The sequence below is a fragment of the Epargyreus clarus genome, unplaced genomic scaffold (assembly GCF_041222505.1).
Source record: "Epargyreus clarus isolate Ecla_fem2 unplaced genomic scaffold, WU_Ecla_fem_2.2 ptg000026l, whole genome shotgun sequence".
NCBI lineage: Eukaryota > Metazoa > Arthropoda > Insecta > Lepidoptera > Hesperiidae > Epargyreus > Epargyreus clarus.
Window position 1 is genome coordinate 2,158,482 of NW_027332233.1, and position 11,358 is coordinate 2,169,839.

The 11,358-nt window shown below is 33.7% G+C and overlaps 1 protein-coding gene across 1 annotated transcript; it reads left to right on the forward strand.

The window, feature by feature from the left end:
- Window positions 1-879: 879 nt before the first annotated feature.
- LOC140753254 (sin3 histone deacetylase corepressor complex component SDS3) lies at window positions 880-8,355 on the forward strand. The gene is made up of 7 exons (XM_073087734.1): window positions 880-1,244; window positions 2,659-2,722; window positions 3,397-3,534; window positions 4,131-4,308; window positions 4,595-4,925; window positions 5,848-6,020; window positions 6,571-8,355. Exons 1-7 carry the CDS (start codon window positions 1,082-1,084, stop codon window positions 6,661-6,663), a joined length of 1,140 nt encoding a protein of 379 aa, XP_072943835.1. The 5' UTR covers window positions 880-1,081; the 3' UTR covers window positions 6,664-8,355.
- Window positions 8,356-11,358: the final 3,003 nt, after the last annotated feature.

Genomic DNA, 11,358 nt, shown 5'->3' on the forward strand with positions numbered 1-11,358 from the left:
ATGTGGTTGACTGTCTATATTCGTATTAGTTACATAAATGCCATATTATTGACTTATGCTTTCAGCCATGTGCATATTTATTAGGCGCTGAACTATTTTAAAATTTACTTCTAATAATTAAGAAGTTAAAAATAGTGAGACATTATTAGGATGCATTAATTTGTATCAGATATTACCACTATATACTCGTTTTATAGTTAGCTCAGTAAAACCCTATTTATTTCGTTATGTTTCTTGATTAAGATAAGGTAATTAAGTACATAATTATTTATATATCCAAAACAAAATGTTTGCCTTTTTTCTTTTTTGCCACGAGGCATTTAATAAATTATAAAAGCTACATTTACAGAGTTAAGACACATAGCCAATTGTTTTATTTTTTTTATTATTCCAGCTTTAATTTAGATAAAAATTTATTTACAATACCTATATTATAACTATAATTATGTACATATATACAAAAAAGGGGAATAAAAACAATAATCACTATAAATAAAACAAACCATCTAAAATAGCCGTGTGAGGCATGGGTCCCAAAACGCTGGTGGCGTTCCCTTGCTGCACTGCTTTATAAATTCAATAGGTACAGCGAATAATATCTTAAAATTCAGGAACTTTTTTGTGAATGAAACAAGTAATTTAAGCAATTTAGTTGATATCAAAATAAAATCGATAATAAATCCGGTTATTTAATCGAGCTAAAATTTAAATATATATCTACGTTGTCTATGGTATAATCCGAAAAAAATAAATGTAAGGTGGATATGTTTGTAAATAATCGGATCTCTCTTTTATTCTTTTGTGTTTGTGTATGCGAACGCAGCGCCACTGTTTTACTGTACCGTCTGTTTTCTAAATTAACATTGCGATGCTTTTTCAATTTGTCGAATTTGACGTAAAACAACTTCAAGTTGCTCGGAATCGTTCCAGTTTCGTTGTTTCACTGTGGACAGTTTCTGTTTCGCGAGCAATTTCTTTCTATGAGTGAGACAAGTATCAGTTGCCTCGTCAGACCCGAGCAATCGGTGCAGACTCGCACGTCCAGAGTTTGTTTCTGAGAGGGTGAACGCAGTTAATCTGTATGCAACTGTTACGCGTTGCTTCGACTATGTCTTACCAAGGATCACCATATTCGGGCCCGGGCGACGAATACGACTACGAGGACGATGGATACGACGACTTGGACGAGTACAGGGATCCGGAGGACACGCTGCCGCCGGCGCCAGCGGACGACAGTGATGAAGGTGAGGTTTGTTTACGATCGTCACGTCGATCCTATTTTGGCGTCGTATCACTGTCATTCGCCACCACAACCTGTTATCCCCGATGATTAGGTCGCGCAACGCTTGTAAACAGAGATTATGTAACAATAACAAGGTTAGGATTAAGTATTTTTTTATTCGCCACCTTCCCGCCTTTTGTTGGATACCACACAGATGACGTAATGCGACCACCGAACTGGCACTTTCTCCTTAGAGTATTTCATAAAAACCCACTGCAAAATGTCCCAGATCAAATAATAGTTACATTTATCTTATAACATTGTTTTTATCACCATTTTTATTGACAAGTCCTTGTACTCTATATTTCTATTAAAAAATATTACACTCTAAAACAAAATAATTATAGACAAATTTAATGCAATACTATCATTACAATACAAATAAAGAAAAAAATGCTATAAATAACTAAATTATTAAAATATATACTAAAGAAATTGGTAACCATGACTAAAATAAAAACATAAGAGATAAAAAAAATAATAAATAACTATATTTCATTTTAAGAAAGTCATTATTGTATCTACAATAGTGAAGAAGCCTATTTATAACTTGACAAATATTAAAGTGAATTATAATTATTTTAAATCTAAAAAAACAAACCTGAACTAAGTTTATTTTATATATGTAGAAAATAGATTAATCATTAAACAAATTAATTAATATGTTTTATGAAAAAAAAATCTTAGTGTAGAAAAAAGTATTGTCATTTATTTATTATCCACACATTATATGAGATTAAACTCAACATCAACATCTTAAAATTTGGCAATGTGTCAATATTTGTAGAAACAACAATAATTTTGTATCCATCTGCTCATAATAATGTTATGTTTGTGATCTAGTTCTAATGCTTAGGTTTAAGTAATGAATGGTCAAGATCTTTATTTAGGATTCTACCCCCATAGGGTACAATTGGGACCTATTACTAGGTCTCCATTGCCTGTCAATCTGTCTCAGTTCTCTGTCTCCTGAACCACAATAGATAGTCACTTGAAGTTATTACAAAATGTGTATTACGACAAACTAATTTAAAGTTAAAAAAAATGGGGGTTCCATTGAAGATATTAGTATTTTTGGCACTTTTATAGAAAGATTCTTTATATTTTCTAAAAGGTCTTATTATCTATAGCTACAATGAATAAAGTACGAAAAATCAATATAAAAAAAACCTTGTATATAAGCGGGTCGATTCATGAACTCTTCTTTTGGACATTATCGATTTATTTATTATACTATATTAATAAAATTCTTTAAGCAAATATATTATAGCATTGAATAATTGATGGTATGGAACCCACCTTGAGCAAGCATCATTTCTACTTCGTCGAGTTTGATTTTCTCTTATCTATTTTAAAAACCACTGTTTATGTTACAGACACAGAGGAGGCTAGCGAAACTGAGATGCCCAACAATGATGAACCTGTTGAGATTAAGGAACAGTAAGTTTTAGGAAATAATATGTAATTGAAGCTTGTGGGGTTGGACCTTTGATTTTACTTTATATTTTTGTGAATTATATAAAGGTCAAATAAGATATTAATATTATATGAAAGCTCAAATTAAGATTTTAAAAATATAATTTTTTTATTTGTATCGGGGCACTTGGGCAGTAACAACAAAATATATAATCAAAATATATTTAAAATAAAAGATTTAACAATAAAATAGATGACCAAGTTTGAAAACAATCTGACAATAGGCTTAATCTTCTGTTTCACAATCTTATTGGCTGAACTTCCTATTTTCTTTTTATATTGTAAGCCTTATCCATTAAAAGGTAAAGGTCTAGTGTCACAATATATTAATAATATCTAATTTATGTCTCTGAAATAAACTCACATGTCAAATGTTACAAATATGATATAATGGTCTTCTTAAAAATAAATATTTGCTTTTAATCCAATCAGGCAGGAGTTATTTTATGGCAAAAATTTAAAATTGAAATAATTCTTCTGTAACCTTTACTCAAAGATTAAGTAAGGATGGCATTTCAAGCGTTGATATTACGTACAGCAATGATTCTCTATAACAAATAAAAGTCTGATATTTTTTAAAAGCCACTTTATCTACTACCTACGTGTTTAATTTCTAAATAAAACATTATATTTTCCAGAATGTATCAAGACAAGCTGTTGAACTTGAAGAAGCAGCTACAACAATTAGAAGACGGAGTGCTGCCGGAGTTCCAGAGGAGAGTGAAGAGGCTAGAACACCAGTTGCATGAGCGGCTGAGGCTTAATAGGATATACAAGTTAGTTTGGTCATCAATACATATATAAAGGGTCCAGAAAAAAATCACAAAATACAATGTCAGAGAAAAATATATGTGGTTGTTAAGCAATGCAACTTTTATAAGGCATCTTGATTAACTTTTTGCAGCAGAATGTCATAAACATTGAAATATTTTTATTTAAATTTTAATAATTATTCTGCAAGCTAGTCTGCCGGTATTCACCTTATTGTTCAGACTAGTAGCTCTCGTGAACCTATTGATAGCAACATATTGTCTACTTTATACAGAGTACATAGCGGAGAAGTCTACTGTAGTCTAACATGCTGGCGTGGATTGGTAGAATTCACACATCTTTGAGAAGTTTCTTCGACATTGATTCTCTAATGTTGTTTTTCGCTGTTAGAGCACCTGTTAATTGATTTCTAACACACATAGATACAAGTATGCTGAGAATTTGAATTTGACCCCAGATCTGATCTGAGATACCACTAAGATATCATTGCAATTGTAAAATGTAATATAAATAATAAGATATCTTATTTATGATTACTTTCCATACCTTACTTTCCTTTCAAACTAAAATCTTAAGTTACATGTCTATATTTTTAACACAGAGATCACATGTATGATGTGGTGGAGAGAGAGTACATAGCAGAGAAGAAGGCAGCTGCGAAAGAGTTTGAAGAAAAGAAAATAGAGCTGAGGGAGAACCTCCTCAATGACTTTGAGGACAAGAGGAAGATGATAGAGAATGAAAGGCACAGCATGGAGCTCAATGGAGATTCTATGGAGGTAGAGTGAACTTTAATTATGTTTTTAATTGCAGGCTTCAAATTGTGTTAACCATTTTTATGAATTTGGTTGGTTTGGTCTACTTAGATGACAAGTGAATGGTCAAATACCATTTAAGTATGTCAGTTATTTATGGATTCGCATAGACACGTCAGTTATTTTTTTTGTATAGATTAGATAATGAAATAACCTAGTGTGCAGTCTATTGATTTGTTACTAAGCTGTCAGCTGCCTTAGATGGATTTGTTTGCCAACTGATAAAACGATTTTTATTCCAAAATTGCAGGTGAAACCAGTAATGAAGCGCATCCTGCGGCGGCGCGCGAACGAGCCCGCGCCGGCGCCGGAGAAGCGACGGAAGCCGCTCACCACCACGCTCACCTTCCAGCTGGACGACCGCGACATCGAGGCGGACCTGCGCGCCATCGCCCGCCACTCGCCGCCACCCCGCCACCACGCGCCCGCGCACAACTCCGCGCATAACTCCGCGCACAACTCCGGTCACAACTCCGCGCATAACTCCGCGCACAACGCCGCGCACAACGCTGCGCATAACGCTGTGCACAGCGTCTCCCATAACGCCGCGCCGCCGAGGAAGCACCTCAACTCGAATAGCTGTGAGTTCGACACGTTAAACTGTTTGATGGTGGTGGTTGAAAATTGTTCATGTTTTTCGGCTTATTGTGCCGCCTATTGATAAGACGAGGCAAGCGAGCAATGGTTTGTGCTGCCTGTGGATATGCTTCTATATCTTTAATGTATAAACGTAAATAGAAAGTTGAACCATAGTGATAGGTTGATTATAAATATTGTCATGGAGTATGCTTTCAGTTTTATACAAAATAGATAGATCATTTCATTTCATTAATAAATCCTCAGTTCACATTAGAACCTCTCCTAGTAGAGTCCGTTCCAAACTTCTAGCCCGCTCTGAAGTTATTGCGCACGTGTTGTCAGAGAGCCAATGAGGTCGTACACAACTACAAGCATATACTGCGATGCAAAGGTAAGGTCACTAACGCGGCTATGTCCCCGTGGGCGGGAGCGGGAAACGAACGGTGCTTGCGGTTTCGCGTGGTCTTCGTCACGCTAATGTCTACAATTTGCTGTAGCGACGGGACTCATTTTTATATTCAGAGCGGACTAGAACTCTACGCGGACTCTACCAAAATAAAAGCGTAATAAAAAAAAATTGAAAAAAAAATGTTCTAAGTCCATTGACAGTCTAAAAGAAATGTAGCGGAATTGAAATTGTCACTGTCATCTCTATTTTCGTGTATAAAATATTAAAAAGGTGTATTTTTTAGATCATTAATTCGTAATTAAACGATATTTCTCCGCATTTTTTCTTTCGTGTTTTTGCACTATTCAACTGCGCATGTCGGCATTGCTCCGCTTAAATTACACCATGACAGCCATTAAATGGCTGACAGAATTGTCAGCCATTTAAGCCGTTTAATGGCTTCCTTCAATTACAAGGCGGTGAGATATCTATACTTATCTATGACTATAACAGAATATCACTTGATTATAATCCAGGCGACTCCCCGGTGCGGGAGAGCGGCGGCGGCGCGGAGCCGACGGAGACGCGCGTGGAGGACGGCAAGCTGCTGTACGAGCGGCGCTGGTTCCACCGCGGCCAGAGCGTGTACGTGGAGGGCCGCGACCTGCCCAGGTTCCCGGCGCACATACACGCGATCACCGATGAAGCGGTGAGTAAGCTGGTTGTTTTTACTCGACTACGCCATAAGAAGTTATATTCTTCGAGTACAATATGTATTTTGTATGTGTTAAGTGTACCAAAGAGGTATTCTTTGGTACACTAAAAAAAAGATAAGAGAGAAGTAAAAAGAAAGATTATTAACGCTATTTTGATTTTTTTTTACTTTTACAGGTGTATTCATTGGTACACTTAACAAGCAAAAGAACTTGTGCAAGTGGTGAAAGTTTGTAAAAGTAAAAAAAAATCAACATAGCGTTTATAATTATTATTTTTTTCGCGCAACGTTTTTACTCAGCCGAGTTTCTCGGTTTTTAAAACATGTGACTTTTCTATAACATTAAAATAGAAAAAAAATATCATTGCTGCATTTTATACCTTTCAAACACGTCTTACACCCAGTTGCTTCTTTAAGAGTTTTATTGAGTATACAATATTTAAGTTAAATTAAGTTATAAGTTATATAAGTTAAGTTATTTATGTTAAGTTCGCCGTTGACCTCGATAAGGTGTTCTATAGTGATGAATTTAATTTTGTTTCAGATATGGGTGAAGAAAACCAATATGGAGCGGTTTAGGATATACGTGTCGCAGCTAGCGCGCGGCAAAGTGACTTTAAAGAGACGGGCATCGTAACTCTGTGAATAGTGATACTTGTGTGTGTGGATGCTCCTGTGTACAGTGTTAGTACATGCTAGATTGTGTGTGTGCGGACGATTCATCATGTGTGTGCTGGAAGCAAAGTGCCAAGCGTATATGGATTTTTGAGCGAATGAACTTCACAAGACGCCAGATTTATGAAACATGTACATACATTATTATTGTATTTTTTTTATTTTCCCCAAATGACGTCTATGGAATTGTAATGATATACGAAGCAGGTTTTTGCTACATGTATTACTTTAATAAAAAGGAGCAATACTTCTAATTAGATTTTAATAATAGACGTTAAATCGCGCACAAAAACATTACACACCAGTTTTATGAAGTTCCTTACTTTATTTTTTTACACATTTTTTTGTTTGACCAATTTATCTCATATTGGCTTTTAGACCTGATTGACAATGATTGCTCATAAATAAGATTGGATGTTATGACTTCCTTAATCTTTATTTACTGAATAATGAGATTTTTTGTACAAAACAAGGCTATTGTACAATAAATAGTAAATTGGTACATTTTTTTAGGAGTGGCAAAAAAAGTATGTTGATGAAATCTATGTATATATTTGCATTTTTGAGCAAGATCTAAAGATCTTTGTTCATGCCACATGTTTTTCACTTTGGTGTATTTATGCATTGTAAATTAAAATATAAAACTGTAGTATTACATTTATATTTTATATTGTTTGTAACACAACAGTTCATTGTCTTACGGTTGAGGCACATCTATATAATAAGTATGTCATGTTCTGTTAAGTAATTTTAAGGAGTTACTTAGGGACGTTCGCGCAAAGTGCTTTTAAATGAAATTCCAATGATTTTATAGCCAATTGATAATATTGGAATTGTGAGAAAAATTTGAGTAACCTTTGATTCCACTGCGATCGCCGTCAGACGGACTCTGTGTCGTAGTGAATCTTATAAACATCTGTTATCACGTTCAAGCCAGGAGTCGTCATTGTCAGGAGTCCAGACTGAAGTCGATCTCAGTGTTGCTACCCCGGAAGACAATATTGTATTTAATATTTCATAACCTTACTTGCAATTCAAAAACAAAAGTTAAAATAGTAAAGACTTGCTACTGAAATCTCTGAGATTATTCACTTTCAATTTGTTGAACCTAAAATACTTTGATGTAAATATTGTCCACATTACAATTAATTTAATTTATTGTAATGGATATCAATTGTAGATTCTAAATGGATGTATCAACATCACAAAACTTTACACCTACTGAACTTAATAAAGTCTTATAATAAGAAAGACAAAAATAATTTTTAGAAAAAGATTTAAAGATTAAAAAGAAGTAGGGTTGTGATTCAACCATTAAGATTAGGAACCGTTGTGGTACTAGTACTCACCAGTCATACTCATCATACTCTGGCGTCAGTTTGATTCCATAACATGCAGTATTGTTGCATTGTAAATATAATGTAAATGTAAATTTCGTGTAATATACTGATCAAATGACGTCACGTCGTGTAAAATACATGGACTGGTTTTGGACTGTCGCTTTTGTTTCAGATTCTCTTTTATATTTGTGATTTTAATTATATTATGTGTAAATGCGTTGTGAAAAATTGTAAATATACTATGAGAAGATGTTTTTACGGATGTAGATGATATTTGAGAACAAGATCTTTTAATTATATGTATTATAAGAGTATTACTGTTTTTTCATTATTTGTTCTTATATACATACCGTATTATGTAGGCGTGACGCCTGTTGGTATATCCAAATCTTAATTTATATTTTATGCACGATCTTTAAAAACTGACAGGCGTTATTAAAATAATTTTACGAGTTAATTTTGTATTATGTTCATATAAAATCGAAACTCCTACTGACTGTGGGCTTACCGAAAATTTGGTCGAATTGAGACCTCCATAGACATGTATCAGGTCCATGGAGACCTTCCTTTAAATGGTCAAATAGGGGACCTCCTCGTTCTTGGAAGTCTATTGAAGAAAAACAAATGTACTAAATAATAGAGACATGTATCATACAATTTGTGATGATTTTGCCGTAAATTGAATTGATATTGTTAATTTTTCGGTAGAAAGGAATATAGATATTTATATTTATAATAGCTATTTAAATATTCTCTAAGCATAAAATGGATCTATGCCAACAGTACTCTTCCTGTCATGAATCTTTCTTATCTTGGTATATCTACCTAGTTTAATTTCCGCGAATAAACTTGTATTACTAAGTTTATTCGCGGAAATCGTCATATTAATGAGCTTTGTAAATACTAGGTACGGTGCACTAAAGCATGAAACTTAATTGGAATTCCTTATTACAGTTACAGTAAACTAAACGCCTATAAATATTACTTTGGCTTTAAAAACATAAAGAATGTGCCAAGGGATTAAGTAAGAAACAATAAAATATTTTGTACACAAAGTACCGAGTAAACGCTACTTATAATATAAATCGAGTCGAATCTAAATATATTCTAATAATACCCGGAACCTGAAACATTCCCAAGTGGAACTAGAAATGTTTTTGTCACAATACTTAGTTACTCATTGACATTTACTGAGTTTCTGTGACATTTACCTAGTAATGAAGTCCAGTACATTATAATTTGGCGCCGGAGCTATTCGGTTAACTAGGCAAAAAACGAAACAGGTTCATTTGGGTCCACTTAATACAATTATAGTGTGGAGTATTTTATATGAAAAAAATTCAATTCGAACGCCCAGTATGGACTGTCGTAATAAGCTTTATTAATGCTTACGTTGTCTGATTTACTTGACTTGACTTGTTTTACTGTGGACGGGTAAATACATATTTACGTGGACAGTAGGAAAATACATTTCTGATTCCTCAAGGACAATTTAATCTTATTACTTAGTTTTATTAGCCTCATATGGGGTTTAGAAGATTTTGAGAATTGGGAATTTTGTTCCTAGATCTGATTGGAGATGTACCCATCTAAACTTAAGTTGTCCCCTAAGAAAGAACGCATAAACATTTGAAGCGGTATAATTATAAGTTTCGCAACGAGCAGATGTATTTTATATATTATTATCGTTATTTAATATATAAGTTCTTTTATAAACAATAAGCAGAAAACTGGGCCAAGTTATAAATTTCCCGTAGTGCCATCGTTTAACATTTCTCGTCGTTTGTAAGACACTAAAGCACAGGAAACAGCGAAATAAACACGTAGGCATGGTCCGCGACCACTTGCGCGTCCACACTTTACGATCGGTGTCTTGTGTGATTGATTTTTATTGGAAACGGTGGAAAGCAGCCTGCGTCTCAATCTTGTCCTTTACAAAGTACCGCCGTATCAGAAATTCGAACAATTCTCGTTTTGTAAGGTGTAAACTGTCATAACTCAATTTGGGGATGATAATGGTAAAATTAGCACAGTTGCAATAAGAATTGCAATATGCAATACTGAAAGAAGTGAAGATTCAATATTGAAATAAAAATCTTTTTTAAAAGATTTTTAAAAGATGGTGGTAGGCCCTCAGAACACTAAACTAAACGGCCCTAAACACGACGAGGATATAATTATTGTAATTAAAGAATATACAAAAATCTCCACTACTTCAACGATAACCAACTAAAAAGGAATAAAAAAACGGTACCTTTCTTTAGGTGTTTTTATTGGTATTGAATATAGCCTAAAACACTTCCAACTGAGATGAATCCAACATGTTGTATTGTAAAATCCGTCAACGCGTTTGGACTGTAGTGCGTGCCAAAGGATGAAATATGTGATTGAAAATTATTACTCTCTTTGTCACGCACAGTCTGGTACAAAACTAGTAAGTTACAACTTATTCCTAATTATCCCTTTTTTGTTTTTGGGATCTTTGAGAAATCTAGATGTAGCTTTCAGATTTTGTTAATTAAATATTTAGTACGTAGAACCTTACTAGTGGTATGGATTACCTACTCGTATTATATCTTTTTATAAGCTTTTAATTATTTGCGAATCCAACCGCAAACGAAAATACCTATAACCATTTTTATTTTAGTCTTAAATTGATTAAAGTTTTAATAGTATTACAATACGATTAAACGATTAAAATATAAATAACAAACTATAAATAACTACGGTTTAAACCTCTTTTTTGTATATTCTTGTAGTGGCCGAGTTGAGGTATATCCTTCTCGCACACGAGTAACGATATTCTTCGTTCATAAAATGTTTGAGCTCTAAAATAATTAGTGCAGGTTGTTAATTAAAAATAAACGCTTTTCAATGCTTCTGTGCATTGGTATTCGAATTAGATTCGACTGGATTGTAAAATTAATTATTTAAGGTGATAAAATAAAATTAAGTCGACGTAGTGAATCAAGTCGATGTTATTTTTCGTAACATGGTCGAGAATTATTATTTATCCTCAATAAATTTCTCATTAGTAGGATTTATAAACTGTAGCGTCAGGGATGTATACAAATAAATTTTACAAGGTGTGATGAGCTTCGAGACTCAAAACATTTGGCATTCGACTCTCCAAGGAGATAAAGCGGTCATTATAAGCAGCTTGCGGACTCTACATTTTAGTTAAATTACGGGAGAAAGCGTTTTGAATGTAAGCTTTTGTGAGGTTACCAATATTTTTATGAATCAATATCAATTTGTATGAATTAATTTCATACATACATACAAAACATTTTTAAATAAGACATATTTTATGCAAA

Coding starts and splice junctions, on each gene's coding strand:
- LOC140753254 (XM_073087734.1), top strand. CDS start 1,082: ATGCAACTGTTACGCGTTGCTTCGACTATGTCTTACCAAGGATCACCA. Junction 2,723..3,396: donor CCTGTTGAGATTAAGGAACA/GTAAGTTTTAGG, acceptor TATATTTTCCAG/AATGTATCAAGACAAGCTGT. Junction 6,021..6,570: donor ACGCGATCACCGATGAAGCG/GTGAGTAAGCTG, acceptor ATTTTGTTTCAG/ATATGGGTGAAGAAAACCAA.